The sequence below is a fragment of the Ammodytes marinus genome (genome assembly GCF_949987685.1).
Source record: "Ammodytes marinus genome assembly, chromosome: 6".
NCBI lineage: Eukaryota > Metazoa > Chordata > Actinopteri > Uranoscopiformes > Ammodytidae > Ammodytes > Ammodytes marinus.
Window position 1 is genome coordinate 7,015,239 of NC_137235.1, and position 19,129 is coordinate 7,034,367.

Sequence of the window (19,129 nt, forward strand, 5' to 3'; positions counted from 1 at the left end):
AGTAAGCTCGTCCGTTTACACTCAATACTGTGAACACAAGTAGACCCTTTACTGTGTCTGTGGAGGATATATCGCTCGGTAAGACTTTATGGGAATGTCTGAGTGTACGTCAGAAATTCTCTCAGTAATATATCACTGAATTTTGATGATATTCACTACTGCTTACACTCGTAAGAGCCAAAGATAAGATTAGTAAAAAACAGAAATAAGTGAAAAGTGGTCTTTATTGTTTATGAAAAACATTACACAAACCTCAAAGTATAGCTGAAGACAGATAAGTGGTATCACAAAAAAAACATGACATAACGGTGAACATGTTGCATACTGAAAATGACTTAACTGGATTGTCAAACAACAGCTAAATATTTTAACATCAAGAGATTTCAGCTTGTTCACTGTACATATCGAAACAGTTACTCACAAATGACCAGAACCTGGATCTGTACGCAATTGTGCTTTGTCTGTTAATATCACTCAATGCTGATGGCTACCATGGCTACATATAAAGGTTTGACTCACAGTTCGACAACAGTCCATTGGAAATTACTTTTTTTTTTTTTAAAGGTGAAGTTATTGACTAACTATAACAGCAAAATGAGAAAGCATGAATTGCGCCATTTTGTATTTTTTTTAAAAACACATGAAATACAGTTCCTACTGTCAAAAATGAAATGTTAAGTTGTGTTCAAGTATGAGTTGGCTTTACTCATGCATGCTATGAAGCCTGACGCCTACTAATTTGAAGACATTCACAAAGAACAGTCAAAAGAAATCCATATTTAGAAAATAAATACGGTCGCAAACATTAAAAACTGCATTCTGAGCTTTAAAAGCCAAGCAAACATGACAAAGCTTACTGGATCCTCCTGAATTTCCTACTTTCACATTTTCCTAACTTCTGAGTGCAAGCTTTCTTCACAAGGACAACTAATGAGGTACCATCCCAATAAATGATTGATTACATACTCTTGTGTCAGATGTCACAACACTGACCCCATTGTTACAAAAATGAAGATAAACAGGCATAGAAATGACACACATGATCCCTTTATAACAGACTATGGTCTTGCTTAGACACCGGAGTAAAAATAAAACAGCTGACTCGATTCTGGAGTGCAGGATGCCCATATGGCTCCATGATTAAACAAATATAGAAAGGTCAAACTGGCTCAAAATATTATTCCCTGGAATGAGTGTAAACAGAAAAGAGGCATCTAACATTTACTGGTAGCAAATTGTGGATTTACAAGGACAATTACCTTTCATCTTTAGATTCATGATTATTTTAAGTTTTTTTTTGTTTTAAAGAGAAAACAAAATAGTTTCCCTGCAGGGACAGGCATTCTAATGCCTTCTATCACAAACAGAACCTTATAATGCCAATCTTGTCAAATGTGACAGCCGCTGTGCCGCACATGTACTCTCCCAGAAATGTGTACGCTGAAGTTTCAAGAGATATTCTGTCGGAAAGTGTAAACAAAAAGAAGAAAACAAACAAATTCACGAGCACCACACCATACGCCTTCTCAAAGCTTTTAGAAGTAGCGACAACATCATTGGGTGAAATACATCTCTTTGGTCAGCATGGACATAATGCACGGGATTTGTTTCTTTGCATTAAAGCCTGGTGAATTGGAGACAGACTCAAACTCTACTGCCACCTTGTGGTTGACCCGTGTCATGATGTGCTGAATCTCTAGTTCTTTTCCATATTTGCTGATCATATCGCACAGTGACTGGATGAACCAGGACCCGCTCATAGTGTTCCTCCATGAGTAGTAGCCTGTGGATAGATGAAAGAAATGATTCATCATTACAATATACAAAGGACAACAATAAATACAAACAAAAACGACCTGTGTGTGTGTATTAACCTGGGGCTGTGGAGAAGGCATAGAGGAAGTCAGCTTCAACAGGGATCCTGGTAGTGCCATCTTCCCCACTGTCTGCTTCAATGCCTGCATCCAGATCAGTGCCTCTGCAAGCCTGTAGTCAATGTGTCCACAAACAAAACAAAACAAGATCTAAATACAGGCTTGACACTTGAGAGCAAAGCTTAGGGGAAGTTAGTGCAAGAGGAAGCCAAAACATTACCTGGATGAAGAAGAGTTTGGGCTTCCCCACCAGTGATTTGCAGCGATCTCCTCTAAAGAGAGACGTGAGGTACTTCAAATCCACTGAGGCATCAGTACCAAAGAACACACCCTCATCCCCATGACTCAATAGAACACAGACGAATGAGGCGTAGCTGCTGTGGTCTTCCTTTGACACTGAACAAAAAGAAAGAAAAAAGAAAAACGTAAAGCATTTAATAAACATTTTAGAGTTATATGAAGTGACCAGATGAGAAGAGAACAGAGTATGGAGCCTTAGTATCAATTTGTGTGTGCTAATTTTTTGGGGGGAATTTTAGTCTGGTTGCACAGGTTGAAAGCTATGGCAGACTGGAAACATGGGTTAGGAATAGGACATTCAAACCACCACGGACATTGGGTTTAGGTGACATGCAATGTGACCACTCGACCTCTTTTTTAAAAATGTAATTATGAAATCCCACTTACCTGAAGTCAAAACCTCTACCATCTGCTGGACAGACTGGTCATTGTAAATCTTCACTTTATAGCCCAGCTTGGTGAAGACCTTCATGGCGTTGGCTGCGTCTACGTCCGTACCGTTACGTTGGTTCATGCCTTTAAAAACAGAACAATGAAAGATAATCGGCACAAGAACAAAAAAACTAAACAAATACAACAACAAAAAAGTAACCTACAGCTTCTGCTTCCTCAGAAATAAATGTAAACATCAGCATCAGCACTGTGGGCAGTATTATACAAATCACATATTTATTCTGTTGGTATCAGTTGTATTTTGGTGCTACAAAGAGCCTTCGATTCAGGTCGGCATAAAGCGCCATGTTTCCTTTTTCTTTGCTGAGTGCAATTAATCTTGTTAGTACACGACATCTGGTTCCCATTCATAAGATCGGCATATCTTCGATCTAATCAGCCAGAAAAGTGAAGAAAAAAAAACCTACGCAGGTGTAAATAATAAAGTGGAGATTTTAGTGCACCTTGTTAGTCTCACTGAGACTTATTTAGGTCCTACCATTGCTACATTTTAAACAAAGTTGGGTAGGCACTACGTATGTTGTATCAACGCCATGACTTCCTCTTTGGAACCCTTGGGTTCAGGATTGAACACTTCTCTAGCTTTTTAACTACAGTTACTGAACCTCTGCTCTGTTTCTAAGAGGGAGGCTGTGGACCACAACTAGCCGCCTAGCCATTACATCTCTACAGTCCATGTACGCAAAATCTTACTTAACAAGAATCTTTAATTTGTTTAACAGCTGTAAACAATCAGGCTAAACCACTGCTGAAGTTTGCCCCAGTCACATAATGTACTTTTCTCTTGGAACATAATGCTGCGTGTTTGTAGACCCATCAGTCATGTGCACTCACTTAGTCCTGCTAGACGGGATTGTCCAACACAAGTCTGACAGTAAAATAAGACCATCATCCAGCAACCCTCTATAAGAACAAACTGAAGCTGTATCCACTTGCATTTAATATCCAAGATCTTCTCATCCAGATAATAGAAGCTCCCTTCAATAGTAGCAGACACAACTCCTTATTTTACCAAGCACAATGCCCCTAAAGGAGAGGCACGGACTAAGGTCAACTATTGTGGATACCATGCCCTCAGAGAAGCAAGCAGAGGGAAAACATTTCCCTACAGATTATTTAGGGATGTGTCAACAGTACACCCAAAGGTCACATAACAATTGCTGTAAACGGCTGTTTTTCTGTATACTGCCACTTTAAAGTGAGATTACCAAGTGAGTATCAAAGTGACCTGGCTATTAAAAAGGAACATGATCATACCATAAACACATCAGATTTGAAAGAGGAACCAATCAAACCACGGGCACCCATGTGATGCATGCCACTACATCATACTGAAATCATGAGGAAACCTTAACTGAAGAAGTTAGTTATCGAATTGTTTATCAAATTAAATTAATACGACTGCCTGCTCGTTCTCATTCCCTCAAGCCAACACAAGGACTGCCACAGCACTAAACTTAAACATCTAATTAACTGGCATGGGATGCAATCAAACTGTCACCACAACAACACGTGTAAATTGGGTCCCTTGGCACAACTACCATGTCAGCGTTGGCTCTATCAGACCAACGTCAGGCCATCCATGCCATGAATGATTTGTCCTGCTTTATACAATATGCCAGAGATCTCACTTACCCAGAAGAAGAACTCTCCAATCAACCATCAATTTATATATTAGCACATTTCACAAGCAACTGACCCTTCAACCTTGGGCTAACTTTTTGGTTTGGTCAAGATTTACAAGGCTTTTTAAAATGGTACAGTTGTACGTTTGTATGTTCTTTCTGGGCCTAAAATCAGGAGATAGCCATCGTATTAAAGAGGGGCTACAAGTTATTATCTCCATGACCTTGTTACATATTACTAATAACACTATTCTACAGTTGTTACATGTAGGCCTATTCTGTTCTTTGGAATATAATCTGAGTCCAGCCTTGTCTGAAAGAGCAAAATAAGCCACATAATGAGTACCTGTTCTTGGGTCAAAGTTCTTGTTGTTGATGATAATGCAGCGGCCGATGATGGGGAAGTTGAGGCTGTATCTGAAGCTGTGGTGGTGGATGGGCTTGGCGTCCACGTCCATGGCGCCAGCACCAGAGGAAGGAGCCTCCGACCTGAGGGACATTGAACACAACACGACACGGTTTATATTTTAAAAAATGCAAGAATACTACTACAAGTCATAAGAAATGCACGACAAAAAGATAAAGCTGATAGGTTGTAGAGGAAGCTTTTAAAGTGTAATGTTACACGGGCCTGTAACATTACTCAGGGTTAAGTTTACTGAATGGCAAACAATAGAAATGTGTGACAGACAATAGATGAAATAAAATGCATTAGGGTTGACATTAGTTTGAGGAATTAACTGATAATTCCAGCTTCCTTATTATAACACTGTGGAAAACAACAATGAGCGGCTGCAGATAAAGATGGCTAACCAGCTAAATGAACACGGACTCACTCTTGTCCATCGCCTCTCCTCGCGTCTATGGAGTCTTCTCCAAGTGCAGGTCTGTTTAACGACATGTCTATGAGCTAAACGCTACAATGGTTATTCACTAAAGCACAGGGTGCAATTAAACACCCAACAGATAACTAATGCTACTTGCTACTGCAGAAAGACGCGTATCAACGTCCAAACACAAACGGAGGATGTTGGTTAGCTCGTAGCTGCTGTGGCCGGATGGGCTGGTAAACAAAGATGCTGATGTCACGCAGAGATGCGCTCGTTTTAGACGCCCCCGCCTGCCGGGAGATTGCCGACAACAGCGGGCGGCGCCAGCTCCGAGTCCTGTCCTGTCCTGCTTGATGCAAGTACCGACATGTATCGACTTCGACGACTAGGGGGATTTCATACATTTATTTTTGACATTATGCCCAAGCTCAAATAATAGGGAATTCATTACTCAATAATCATAAAAATACCACAATTAAAGTATGAACCCCATTCAACTTTAAATTAACAAATACGTTTCTCAGCATATACTTTATTTGACACTTTAACAGAGTGAATTTGAAACCCCAATTCATTTTTAACTGCATTTTTATAAAAACACATAACTAGCTAAACACGCTTCACAATAGGCCAACATCTACAAATAAACATTGATAGATTAATAAAGGAAATCTGGAGCTTTTACAAAAACTAGAGACTTCAGAATCATGATTGATAAATCTGGCAAAGAAGATTATATCGTTTTTAAACAGTAGCTGGCCATATTCCCATGCTATTCTCAGGGTGTAGGCAGAAATACTAAGGTACACCCAAAAACAGATCAATCTGTAATTTATTAGCCTATTGTATTCATGTAATTTTATTTACTAAAATAAAAATGTCTAATGCAAATGTCTAATTGAGTCAAAGGATTTTGAGTGGAGACACAAATGTCTACCTAAACATGAAAAAAAATCAAAAACAGCACAGATATGCACTTAATTTCCATTCAAATTTTAATATTGTTAACCTCTAACACAACCCGCCCCCCCAAAAAAAATGCAATCAAGGACAGAAAAGGTTAACGTATGCTCAGAACAGTGAGTCAAGACTCAATACATATGTATTTTTTAATTGATAAGACATATGTTTGCCATTACTGAACATGGTAAAGGAAAGGTTTCCAAAACAAACTCCCTAAATGAAGAAAACTTCAGTAGTCGACGCCATAAAATTGACAGTTTATCAAATCACGATAAATAATGAATGTAACATCTTCAGTCAATTTTTTTGGACTTGTGGGAAGTTGTGGCATCATGTATGCTAACAGTGCAGGGCTAAAATCAGAGCTTGAAAAAATAAAAAGGAATGAAAAAGGCAAAAAGTTAAGAAAAAAAAACACTGAAAAAAACTTTGAAAAGACAGACAGAAACCTGTGAACTCATATTGTAGTTAAAGAGATGTAGTGTGGCATCTTCACGCTATACATTCTTCACACAGACTTTTCATGGACTGTTCACATGGTGTATGGATCAACAGCAAATCACAGGAATGATGCGGCCTAAAACCAATTCATATCTTTTTAAATAAAGTAATCCTAGCTGGTAGTGTGTCACTCATGGTATCATGGTTCTGAAAAAAAAGAAAAAAAAAAGTGCATCACTGCCATTAGCTTCTCTATCAATATAAACAGTTAATTTCACAACTACTTTACTATTTCATATAATTTACACGGAAATATTTGCAACATAATGTTTTGTGATCTTCATGTTCAGTGTTCTCTTAAGTACACTTGAATATTAACTGAAATCTAGATTTTCATCAACAGCACACACACACACACACAGTCCTTTCCACTCACATATGACAAACAACATAAACAAAAACAAAAGACAGAATTTTTGTTTTTGCGCCTATCGCGTCACTCACATTTTGGTGCCACATGTGTACGATGAGGCACTGACTCTTATTGCTGTTTAAGATCACCCAGAAATCAAGGTTAAAGCTTTGATCACAAAGTCTGAAGGAAACCAGGAAGACATAAAACACTCGACTGACACCCCCTTCATTTCACTCGGTTTCAAGCCAGTAGAATCAGCTCAGTGGCAGCTTGGAGCACTGCCTCGACTTTTACTTTTGAAAGCAGAATTTAAAATGGTCGATCCAAGTCTCCTGCTTCAGGTATGAAAATATTTTATCTCAACCATGAAGATTAGAGTTAATATCACACAATATGATTTCATTTTATGAGGCCGTTCCTCTCATTGACCAATGTCTACACACTTTAAAGTGCAACTTAACACACAGTTTTAGGGTTAGAGTTGCTTGTGTTTGTGTGTGTCAAGTTAGTGTTAAATTTGTCTTTTAAAGAAAACAGTAAAACAATAAAGGATGAATGTTATATCCTCCCATGGCTGGCAAAGGTGCCACTGGTGTTTATCATATTACATATCACTGATGGTACTTTTACACATTAGTTTGGTACCACTATTTCAGTTCATATAGTATTCAATATAATATGGTATTATATTAAATATACACATATATTCTATTCAAAATAATATGATGCACACTCACACACAAATGTAATAATTTTTTCCTAGAAAAAAAATGAATGAAAGGAAAGGAAAGGAAACATTAAATGTCATTCTTATATATGGAAAAGAGGTTTTAAAAAAAATTAAATATATGGAATGAGACTTATACCGGCCCAGTATACGAGGAGTGTCAAACTCAAAAGTAACTACTTTAAGGTCTCTTGTGCACGACCATGAGTATTTAAAGGAGGACTGGGGGAATATCAGGCGACAAATCACCAAACAGACTTGGAAATGAACTTGTAGGGCTACAAAAAGGAAAAAAGGCTAATATGTAAATAAAGATATCTGCAAACTTTTGATTAATATTAGGGTAAAAGTAGCACCACAAAACACCATACAGTCAAAGGCAAGGTCTGTATCATGTCTTGGTGTTTGTGACACTTTATAATTTATACCAATTATAAAATAATTGTTGAAATATGGCATTTATTAATTCCTTTAGAAACAGATTTTATCTTCCTTTTGTCATAACCCATAAAGCACCTATGCATTTGATCTGAAACTGATAAAGTGAAGATTAAGTGGGTGAAATATTAGGTTGAGTATTCAACTATATTCACTGGGGAAGCTGCAAGAAATGTACAGCAAAAATAATCAGAATCAGGAATGCACTACAGAAACAAACCAAAAAAAATTAGGTAGGAGCTAAATGTATCTAAACAAACCTTGTGTATTGTTAGACGTCATCTTTTTTTAACTATGACCTTTTTAGAGCTTTTAAAGAAAATCCAATATGGCGTCACCAAAATACCCTGGGGCTGATACCCAAAGGATGAACCAAAGAACCATCGATCAAGAGTCAAGATAAACACCAGTGTTTTGCGAGGCGGTGAGAGGGAAAAAATCTGAACACTAAAACAGCTGCAATGTTACAACAATGCTACAATGTGCATTGTATCTACGTTAAGGGTGAAGTCCAGAGGCCCCTTAATCCTGAGCAAACAATCACTGCTGGGGAAAAGAGAGGAGATGAGTGGAGTGATCTGTTAAAGCCGCGAGCATTGAAGACAGGTTTACGTCCGGCTTGATTCCTCACGGTTTCCCTCACCATCTTCTCAGTTGTATACAATTAAAAAGGTAAAACAGGTTGGGATCAGTAAATGATGGGGCACATGTCCCAGCTGCCTTCATCTTTGGCCTCCCAGTAACCGCCCTTGTAGACGTGCAAGGTCTCTCCGGAGGCAGGGTCGTCCAACTTCTCGAACCACTGCGACTGGTAGTTGTCTTGATGGGTGCCTGAAGGGAACAGAAAGACACACTTTTAGAGGAAGAAGAAATATTCAAGGGACCTGAGGTGGGGAGGGTTGGGAAGCAACATATCACACTTAAATTAAAAAAGTGGGAGTTCTCGAGATTGCTTGTTGTCAAAATCAGTGAATATCGATTGTAGGTAGAGTATTTTGAGGAAATATTCATTCACTGATTTAACAAGAAGTGATTTTGTCAACAAGCGTTCCAGAATCGCTGACTCCACCTTTATGCGGATATTCTCTGGATGCTGGACTAAGATAGAGATTGCTTCTGCAGACACACCATATCCGAACCCAAAATAAAACACCGGCTAATAAATACACAAAAGTAGTAAATGACCAATATGCTTCTCTGCAGTATGACATAAGGAGATAATCTGGCTCACAGGACCACAATTTACTAATCTATTACAAACAAAACGCTACTCTAAAATATTCTACAGGGAGCTATAGTTTTCTATGTGTGTCCTTAAAGACTACTGACCAAAATCGAAATAACATAAAACTAAATAAAACAGGGGATAGTTGACGGCAAAACAGATGTTACTTGCTTCTGACTTGAGCTCCATAAGGACCTTCCTGGCCGTCCACTAATAGAGAACGTGTTTCAAACGGATGTGGAGGGGAAATAGTGGAAGATGAACAAAGGGGTTTCTCAATCTAGATTCAATTCAATGTATTAGACATTTTGAAATAATGGTATGACTATGAATGCTACGGTATGACTGAAATACTTGCTTAGATAAGGGAAGGGCGATGGTCCATAAGGGGCTGTAAAATAGAAGAATTAAGGATGAATCTATGATGGTTAAACATAAAAAAGGTTGATTTGCAGACGAAGATACTGAGAATGAAATGTAAGAGGCTACTTGCATGCGATAGGTGTGTGAGGGGGAGAGTCCTCTGTGTCAGCTTAAACCAGCACAAAACAAAAAATGTGAATCCACAACTCAATCCAAATGCCAAACAAAATGTCTTGTTTATGTCGTTTTAGACGTGCCATGTGTAGCATTTTAAGCAAAACAGGCAAAAACACTAAATTCTCAAAACTCACCTTTTCAAATTTGCTTACCCCTACTGATCTTCCCATCTCATTTTTGTTTTTAATTAAATTGATTGTACTGTATTTATCTCATTGTACGGTGTCCTTGAGTGTCATGAAAGGTGCCTTTAAATAAAATGTTTTATTATTATTATTATTATTAATAAATCTATTAATAATGTAAACAAAACACCACACAGGTGGGATTTTGACCTTTAATTAACATATCACTCCCTGTCAAAAAGAGGAATATCTGCTTCTTAAGTTGACATTTTTTCTTTTTTTCTGTAATAAACAGCCCTGCCCATATTCGAGCTGTAAAGCAATATAATTGTATTGCCATTAAAACTAACAGTGCTGATCTTGGTAAATCATATTTAAAAAGAAATGGTAGAATGAACAAGAACAGGTGAAAATGCCAAGTGAGGTAATCATTAGAGTTTAAGTTAAATTTTAAATAACAGCCCTTATTTGAGTAACTGCAAAGTCATCAATGTTGATGAACAAGCCTATCAACCCATGTATATATGGGTAATTTCTTACTTGCTGCCCTTTTAAAATGCTACACAAAGCACATTTTAAAAAAGAACATATTTTGTCAAGCTGTTAAGTGATACTTGCTTTCATCAGAAGCCTCACTGGCTTCTGTGCCGATCTCTAGTGCGTCAGCTAAACGGGACAGAAATGGACGGAGGGATGGTAAAAGGTGGATGAGGAAGCGTTTGTGAGATGACGTAGAAAGACATTTAACACCTTCCTTTTGATCTAGAACTTAGAATAAATGGTGTCGATAAAGGGCAGAGGGGGGGAAAAGACAGAGAGAAGAGTACTTGCTTTTCAAAGGTGAATCATTGATTGAATCCTCAGTGACAGCTTAGGGGGTTGAGACAGAGACAAGCAGACGTAATCCAGGACAGACAGAAGATGAATGGACAGAAGAACAATTGGATAGAAAGAGACAAGACAAATAGATAAACTCCAAAAAACAAAAAGCTAATATCCCTTTTTCTTTTGTATTACCTTCCTCAGGTGTGCTGGTGGTTTTAACAGCCTCCCTCTCCCTCTCTCTGCGGACTATGCGTTGTTTCTCTTCCAGTCTTTGTTTCTCTGCGTTGGCCTCGTCCCAGCGCCCGTCCTCCATTAACCTCTGGTCGGGCCGTCTGCGACTGTCTGTGGGCGCCACGCACTCTTCAGGCTCATTGAGCGTCAAGGCCAGTGAGGAGAAGAAGTACATGTTCTCTGCTCCCTCTCTGTGAAAAGATCAGAGGCACAAAGCTAAAACAATCTGATCAATCTGAATCAAATGCCTGTCTAGTGTCTACCTCTACGGCTTAAAGGCTAGACACTGCAGGCAAGCAAAATCACGTTGAAAATGCATTTTTATGACTTGCACATGGTATTTTTTTATTAATTTAAAAAAAAAAAGGTTGTATCCGAAATCTGTTCTATAAAACTTTGGAAACTAATGTTATAAAAATTAAATCAATATTTTATCTCTGGCTTTGTGTAATATTTAGATTATTTTAAATATATGCAAATGTGTGCATAATTAGTTATAAGAATATATAAGAATATTAGAAATCAACTGGCAAAGTTTCATGATGATATCGAGAACTTAAAAATGTTATCTTATTCACCTGCAGTGTCTCACCTTCATACAACCAATCTCTTTCTAAAGCAGAAACTCACGGTAAAGGGTTCTTTATCCAGATTTCTTTGGCTTTGAGGGTCTGATAGACAGTCCTCTGTTTGCCTTCGGTGCCGTTCTCTCCTTTGCTGCTCTGCATTACTCTGGAAAACTCCATCTTCTCGTCCCAGGTTCCTGAGAGCACGTAATGGGCTTTTCCATCTTTGTCGGTCACTACTCCTGTTACCTGGGAGACAAACACACCTTTCAGTGGAATCAAAGAGCCGACCGTAGGATTTACACTCATCTTACACACAGTGGCCTCCATTTTAGGTAGACCTGTTTAATCTAATGTAATCCAAGACAATAGATCTGCTATCACATTAACTGTATCAGAAATGTGTGAATAGCTAAAGGTGTTGAGAGAAAGAAAGAAAAAGACAAGTGAAAGCCCACCTTTCTGGCTACATCCCTGGAGAAGTAACTGTAGGGAGCAAACTTGAGATGGCAGCGATCTCCTGTTTTGTGGTTCACCACATCTATCTCCCCTGACTGGAAAGGGACAAAATGTGTTTGTGTTGAAAACTTAAAAGGACAAAACCAGTAAATTGATGAGCAAATCTTTTTACTAAAGACAGTTATATCATTTTTATTTATGTTTTTAACTCTGTGAGGTTGTTGCTAAGGTTTTGTCAGCTTTACATTTACCTGGTCAATCCATAATTTCCCAACAATGATGTTGTGTACTGTCGTAGTCACTTTCTTCCAAGAGTAGTGATTTTCACTCTTGTCAAATAAACATTGGATAGAACCTGTGGACAGAAAGGAAATAATCAGGTCATTTTAAAACTGTTCACACAAAATATCAATGTTATATGCCACAGATATGGTCGGCTAGCTGTATGGGCTTGCCAGACTAACTAGACTACTGTAGGAAGTGTATTCATTTTACAAGTAAAAAAATAAAATCAAAAATAAAGTCATGTCATGCCAAACTACCGTATATCTCCTCTTTTCTGCTATTCATATTTCAACTATACACATTGAAATACTCAGAAGCAAACAAAACATGTTTCCAATTATAAATTATAAAATTGAAAGGCTGGTCTAATGCCTCGTTTCCACCGAGTAGAGCGGGTCGGAGCGGAGCGGAGCGGTTCGGTCCGGGTAGTTTGGTTTTCATTTGCCAAAAGTTGGGTAGGGTACGGTTTAAGCGCACCTAACCGCTCTAGGGCTGCAACTAACGATTATTTTGATAATCGATTAATCTGTCGATTATTTTCTGGATTATTAATCGAATAGTGTTTTGGTCCGTAAAATGTCAGAAAATGGTGAAAAATTTTGATACATTTTCCAAAGCCCATGTTGACGTCCTGAAATGTATTGTTATGTCCAAAACACACAGATATTTCAGTTTACTGTCATAATAGGATTAAAGAAACCAGAAAATATTCACATTTGAGAAGCTGAAATCAGAGAATTTGGAAATTTTGTATTAAAAAATTACTCGAAACGATTAATCGATTATCAAAATAGTTGGCGATTATTTTAATAATCGATTAATAATCAATTCGTCGATTAATCGATGCAGCTCTGGAAACACCACCGAGATTCTTAAAAGTGAGCTGTCCCGCTCTGAGCCGCTCCGACCCGCTCCGACCCGACCCGCTCTACTCGGTGGAAACGAGGCATAAGTGAAGTCTTTCAATTCTGCAGGTCCAGGTTCAACTAGATTAACACGCAATAACTTTACCCTCTGGAATTGGATCAAACATACTTTGTTTCTTGCACCCCAAAACAAAAATTGGACACTTCGCTTTTACTATTGGGTCTCCTCACACTCACCCAAAGGCATGATGGAGAGATATTTTCCTCTAAACTTGCTGGCCAGGGTGATCTCTTGTCTGAGGGTCCAGCCCTTTTCAGAGAAGGCATGGTGAGCTGCAGCAGGTGGGTGGTGACTCACCTGTGGAGAGGGAAGCGAATAGAAGAGAGAAAGAGATGGCAAAGTCAAAATCACCATAATGTGATGGCTTGAAACTACTGAAGCAAATAAACATGTATGCATGAAGAATTGGTCCTGTATTTGAAACTAATTTATTTCAGATTAAACAGAAATTACTTTAGCCTTCAAATGTCACTTGTTACATGTGTATTGCTGCCTTTTCACTTTTACATAAAAAAAAAAAAAATACTATTTTCGTTCTTTTTTTTTTTTTAGATACAGTACCTGTTCACAGAGGGAGCGGTAGCCGCACTCCTTTAGCCGATCGAGCTCAAAGGTTTCTCCCAGCAGAGGGTTGAAAGGTTTCCCCGTGCGGTGGACAGTAGTGGAGTAGGAAGAGACGGTGAAAGCGGCCACATAGCACATCTGCTCCAGAGAGCTCTGACATTTAGCAGCCTTGTCCAGCAGCTCGTAGTATTCCAGGTCTTCAGACAGACGTTGCAGCATCGAGAGGGGCTCATTGAAATTCACCTAGCAGGGCACAAAGTCGTATTACATCCGGTTACTCTCAAAACAACTAGTAAGCTACATAGATACAAGCATGAGTACAGGATTCTTACAGGCATTGGTATCTTCGAGAGCTCCTTTCCAATGCAGTTCTTCATGATGCTCCACAGATTGAGGTAATAGTTGGGCTTGTCTGGGATACGAGTTCTTCTATGCCTAACTGCCTCTAGCTCGAGGGACTGTGGAGACTCTGGGTTGGATGTCATAGACAATTCATCGAACTGGAGGAAAAGAAAGGGAAAAAAAATCTGCCTTTAGGGTCCGGTGAATGTGTTGTGTTGGTGAGCACAGGGACAAGACAACTCAATGCAAATCAGTACTTTGGAAAATACATTTGAAAAAAACAAAACCAGCCTACATTAACAGACTGATCATCCGTTCCAGTCTCACAGCTGAAGCCACTGACACTGCTGCCAGATCTTCTGGGGGACAGATAGACAAGAGATCATACACATTTAAAAACAAAACAGTACACAAGAAGAGAAAAGAAGAAAACAAAAAAGTGAATAACCTGTGATACTTGGGGTCAGCGGGGACGGTAATAAACTCTGCTGGGTCTTCCATAGCATCAAAGAACTCATTGTCGTCATCCTCATCACTGGCATCACCTTTTCCTGAAGCACCACCTAGGGTGAAGAGAGACAGTTTTATTGGTGCAGGGTGGTTGCATTGTGTGCATCTTCTTGGTAAAAAAAAAAGGGGGGGGGGGGTCCAAAGACACACATCCAGCTTGGGACAAAATCCTTACCTTTGCCACCTAAGGCGGGATTGCTGTATGAAGAGGGGAGAACTGTAGCTCCTCTGAAAGCTCTTTCTAGGTGGTTATGTTGTTTGGCTAGCTGCTCCAGAGTCTCCTCCAGTCGTATCCTCTGGTCCCTCTCCACCTGTAAGGCTTTCTGCCAGCGCTTACTGTTGGTCTGGGCCAGGGACATGAAATCTCTACATGCCTAGGGGAACATGTACAATACAAGAGCAATTTCAGTAAGAGAGTCGACAATGATGATGTCATTCCTCAGCAAATTAACACTGGGGTGACTTGACTTACATTGATCATGGCATTAGAGGTGATTCTGAAGAGTGTGGCTCTCTCTGTGACTTGTCTGATCTTTTCTCCCATGTCCCCTCCGGCACGAATCCCCTCCAGTTCTGACAAAGACCTGTGTGTGTGTGTGTGTGTGTGTGTGTGTGTGTGTGTGTGTGTGTGTGTGTGTGTGTGTGTGTGTGTGTGTGTGTGTGTGTGTGTGTGTGTGTGTGTGTGTGTGTGTGTTGGGAATGAAGACATGAGTGAATGAAAAAACAAGGAAAGGGCAAACCAAATAAATAAACCTCTCTTTGGATATTGTAAGCAACTAATCAAGCTTGTGAGTCTGAGTGCTGATACCTTTGGAGGGCAGAGCCATGCTTGACAATGAGATCATTGCAGGTGTTGAGATCCTCCACCTTGCTGCTGAGTGTGCGTAGCGTGGTCTGGATCTCTGAGTTACGGCCCCCGCCCTGCCCTGAGGTGGGGGGCACTGCAGGACATTCATCACCCGAGTCATCTGAGGGAGGAAACAGGGAACAAAATAAACCACCAATGTGAAAAATATATTATATATTTTTGCATTTTAAATATTCTGTATTCTTCATCCCTCTCACCAGATTCAGCCTGCATGTGGACAGCTTTGGCCTTGGCGAGCTCCAGAGCCGTGATCCACCGCTGGCGCTCCACCTCGGAGCTGGCCTTCAGGTGGTAGGTCTGCGCCCCTCCGTTGGAAATAACAAAGTTACACGAGTCCTCAACAGCGATATTGGCTGTGGCCAGGTTGATGGTGCCTCGGCATGTGTGACCCATCTCCGCCTGCGTCCTGGAGACAAAGAGAATCAACAGTCAAACTCAGAGCTTTTAAATCACTGTTTGGAGAAGAAAGATGCTTTATGTTAAATATTCCTGTAAGGTAACTGGAAATTTGCTTAAAATTGTGCATAAACAGTGATGCTTGAAATCATGTGAACCTCTTGAGCCTTTTGGAGTTTTATTTAGTCTAATCATTATTAGATGATGGTGGTAGGATGGCGTAGAGCAGGGGTTTTCAAAGTGTGAGAGAGTGAACCCCCCCTCAGAGAACAAATTTCAGCTGAAAACTCACATCGATTTACCTAACAGCCAATCACAAAGCAGAAATAAACACAATTGCCAGTCAGATTGCAGTTTTTGCTTTTCATGTCTAAGAGTACATGCCGATTTTCTGGTGCGACGCGCTTGGCAATATCATGACAATGATCTGACGCATTCCAGCAAAACAACCAAGGAATGGCAAGATACATGTTTTGGATTGTTCCAGTCAAAGTCCAGATCTTAATCCAATTGAAATGCTGTTGCTGGACCTGAAGCAGGCAGTTCATGACAGAAACCTGTCCATCCTCACTCAACTAGCTGCATTCTTTAAGGAGGAGTGGGCAAAATTCCCCAAAAACAGATGTGAGAGACTGATTAGTCATTACAGAAACCGTTTGGTTGAGGTTATTGCAGCGAAAGGAGGTGAAATATCCTTTTAACTGAAGAGGTTCACATACTTTGGCACCCTTGAAATTTGACTTTTTTGCTAATAGATCTCTTTTGTTCAATTTTAAATGACAATTTACTTTTAAACAGACATAATCAAAGTGAACAACACCCCTTGTGAGCCAGGCCCTTAGGTACCTCCTTTATTTTCTGTTCACAGAGCCTTTACATATCATTATAAATACAGTATCATATGCGTATCTTACCTGTAGTAAGACAGCAGACCATTGCTCAGCACAAACCAGCGTCTCTGGTAACCTTTGATGTAGTTAGTCCATTTGAAGAGCCAACCCTTGTATGTGTCTCCAGGGGTTGGAGTAGGGGGTTTACTAGGCTCAGACATCACAACAGCCTGGGCTTTCACTGGGCCAAGTTAGAGCCTGTGGAAGGGAACAAAATAAATAAATAAATACTTCATTGTTGGACATACTGTTAAGTCTGCTAAATGTACATTTGACACATGAAATGTAGGCATAAACGGCTCTTATGGTTGCTACAGACTTTCACCTCACAGTAAGTAAGTCATCTCAGCTGTTTTTATTTTTTCATCCTATTATGACAAATAGGTAGTATCATTAGCTACTCTATTATGATGCTTTAGGTTTTACTTGCTATATCTTTAATTAGAACAACATTCTTAATTATCCGAAACCAATGAGGAAAATGCCATGCTGAGGCTAACGTTGAGTGAATATATTCTATTTGAACTGATATAATTATGAATACTAACATCCCAATGTAGGCTGTAATTAGTCGAATTCACGTTTCACCGCCATATAATGTTCGCTGGTCCATATTTACATTTTTATTTTATTTCTTATAAACATTACCTTAACTGCAATGGACATCAGGTAAAAAGGGTTCCTTCCTACAGTTTCAAGCAAATGAGATTCAAGACGTTTTATGGATCTTTAGAAGCCCTGGCAACATAACTAAACTAACCCATCCAAGCCCAGCCCCCAAATATGAATGGAGGATTAGCACGCTTAGCTTTGTTTCTATATTGTCGCTATGATGGTTTCGGTTTCAACATCAACGTGATATCTTACATTTACTAAAGAACAGGAAATGCTGGAGTGCTGACATGATATGAGCACACTAATAATCTGTCATCTGACATTGAACGTCACTGCATTGTAAATAGAGCAAAGAACGAAAAAACACCGATAACATTCATCTTAACCCAGCAGACATTTACCAGGATGACACGCCAGCGTTAATTAACCACAGCATGGATACTATGAGCTACTTCCAGGAACAATAAGCCAATTCTAAACATCAAAGCTCCTTAAAAACAGTGTCCGTCACTAAGCTTGCTGCTAGCTAAACAACAGGAAGCTGTCAAACTAGCTGACACGTCGCAGACGATGCTAACGCTACATATCAACTGTGCAACTGTATCCGCGTTTCTTTGTCCGCTATTTTAAATAACATCAAAATGTGACCATAGCATTGTACTCACTCTTACCGTGAAGACTTTAGCTGTTAAAGGCGTGCATGTCGTGCTGGATGAGGCGGTGTTAGCTAGCTGGTGTTAGCTTTGCTAAATACTTTAGAAGAGAACGACTACTGTGCTACAGGTTGTGCAACTAAGAAAAGCGTCCCATTGACCTCCTGACCATCGACGTTAGTTCCGCTGGAGACAGGGCACATAAACATACCTCTTATAATAATACGTCCATGGAACACAATGAAAGACAAACTCACAGCAGCATCACCATGTTAAGAAAAAGGATCTATAACCCTTGTCATACTATTAGTCTTGATGTTTATTTTAATGGTAATCTATACAAGTGTGTGAATAGTTATGGTGGTAGAAAATGGTTGAAACAAACATTTTAAAAGTTTAATCCTGGAAAAATATGAACACTACTTGAAGACAAAGTACATGCTTGCTAACTTTGTGTCTCCGGTTTAATTATTAAATATTTCATTTGAAGAATTTTCAATGGACAGAGGGACAACCTGCAAGTATCATGTACCTTTTGCAAACCCTTAAAGGCTGCCATGTATTAGATATTTCATCCTGTTCTTGTGGCTGTTGTCAACATTTGTTAAATACAATTTATAATGTAACATGTGGGGTTACATTCTCACAAATGTGCATTCAGTCGACCAAATTCAAAGTCCAACAATTATTTAATTAAATTAATTACGAATGACTATCAGTAAACCTTCTGCGAAAACAATTATCCAGTAAATGAGAATCTAATGGCTTTAGATTTTTCTTTTTTTTGCATTATTTCATACACTGCTATTTTAGTTTTGTTGTAAATCACATTTAAAAAAAGCTTGATGAAATTTGCTATCTACTTTTGTTACCTAGTCAAAATGCTCTCTTGACAAATACTTCCACTTGCTCATTACTACTGGCTCTAAAATTTACTTTACTCATAACATTGGCAAACTGAAGTGTTCAAACAGATATTCACATCCTTAAAAACATTTTGAGTTACTGTTCACCTAGTTAATTTGCATGCAAGACAGAAAAC

At 39.1% G+C, this 19,129-nt stretch overlaps 2 protein-coding genes across 2 annotated transcripts; both read right to left on the reverse strand.

The window, feature by feature from the left end:
• Positions 1 to 212: 212 nt before the first annotated feature.
• casp3a (caspase 3, apoptosis-related cysteine peptidase a) lies at positions 213 to 5,295 on the reverse strand. The gene is made up of 6 exons (XM_080028744.1): positions 5,089 to 5,295; positions 4,599 to 4,741; positions 2,562 to 2,690; positions 2,095 to 2,270; positions 1,875 to 1,986; positions 213 to 1,783 (listed from the first exon to the last, which is right to left on the reverse strand). Exons 1-6 carry the CDS (start codon positions 5,151 to 5,153, stop codon positions 1,554 to 1,556), a joined length of 855 nt encoding a protein of 284 aa, XP_079884870.1. The 5' UTR covers positions 5,154 to 5,295; the 3' UTR covers positions 213 to 1,553.
• Positions 5,296 to 6,127: 832 nt separating this feature from the next.
• LOC307252158 (oxysterol-binding protein 1-like) lies at positions 6,128 to 18,189 on the reverse strand. The gene is made up of 16 exons (XM_080029748.1): positions 18,106 to 18,189; positions 16,844 to 17,017; positions 15,731 to 15,939; positions 15,474 to 15,633; positions 15,138 to 15,249; positions 14,841 to 15,039; positions 14,604 to 14,718; positions 14,451 to 14,514; positions 14,146 to 14,313; positions 13,811 to 14,056; positions 13,426 to 13,546; positions 12,289 to 12,392; positions 12,037 to 12,132; positions 11,643 to 11,827; positions 10,974 to 11,203; positions 6,128 to 8,897 (listed from the first exon to the last, which is right to left on the reverse strand). The coding sequence occupies exons 2-16, from the start codon at positions 16,978 to 16,980 to the stop codon at positions 8,755 to 8,757; spliced, it is 2,289 nt and encodes a 762-aa protein (XP_079885874.1). The 5' UTR covers positions 16,981 to 17,017; positions 18,106 to 18,189; the 3' UTR covers positions 6,128 to 8,754.
• Between the last annotated feature and the right edge of the window lie 940 nt (positions 18,190 to 19,129).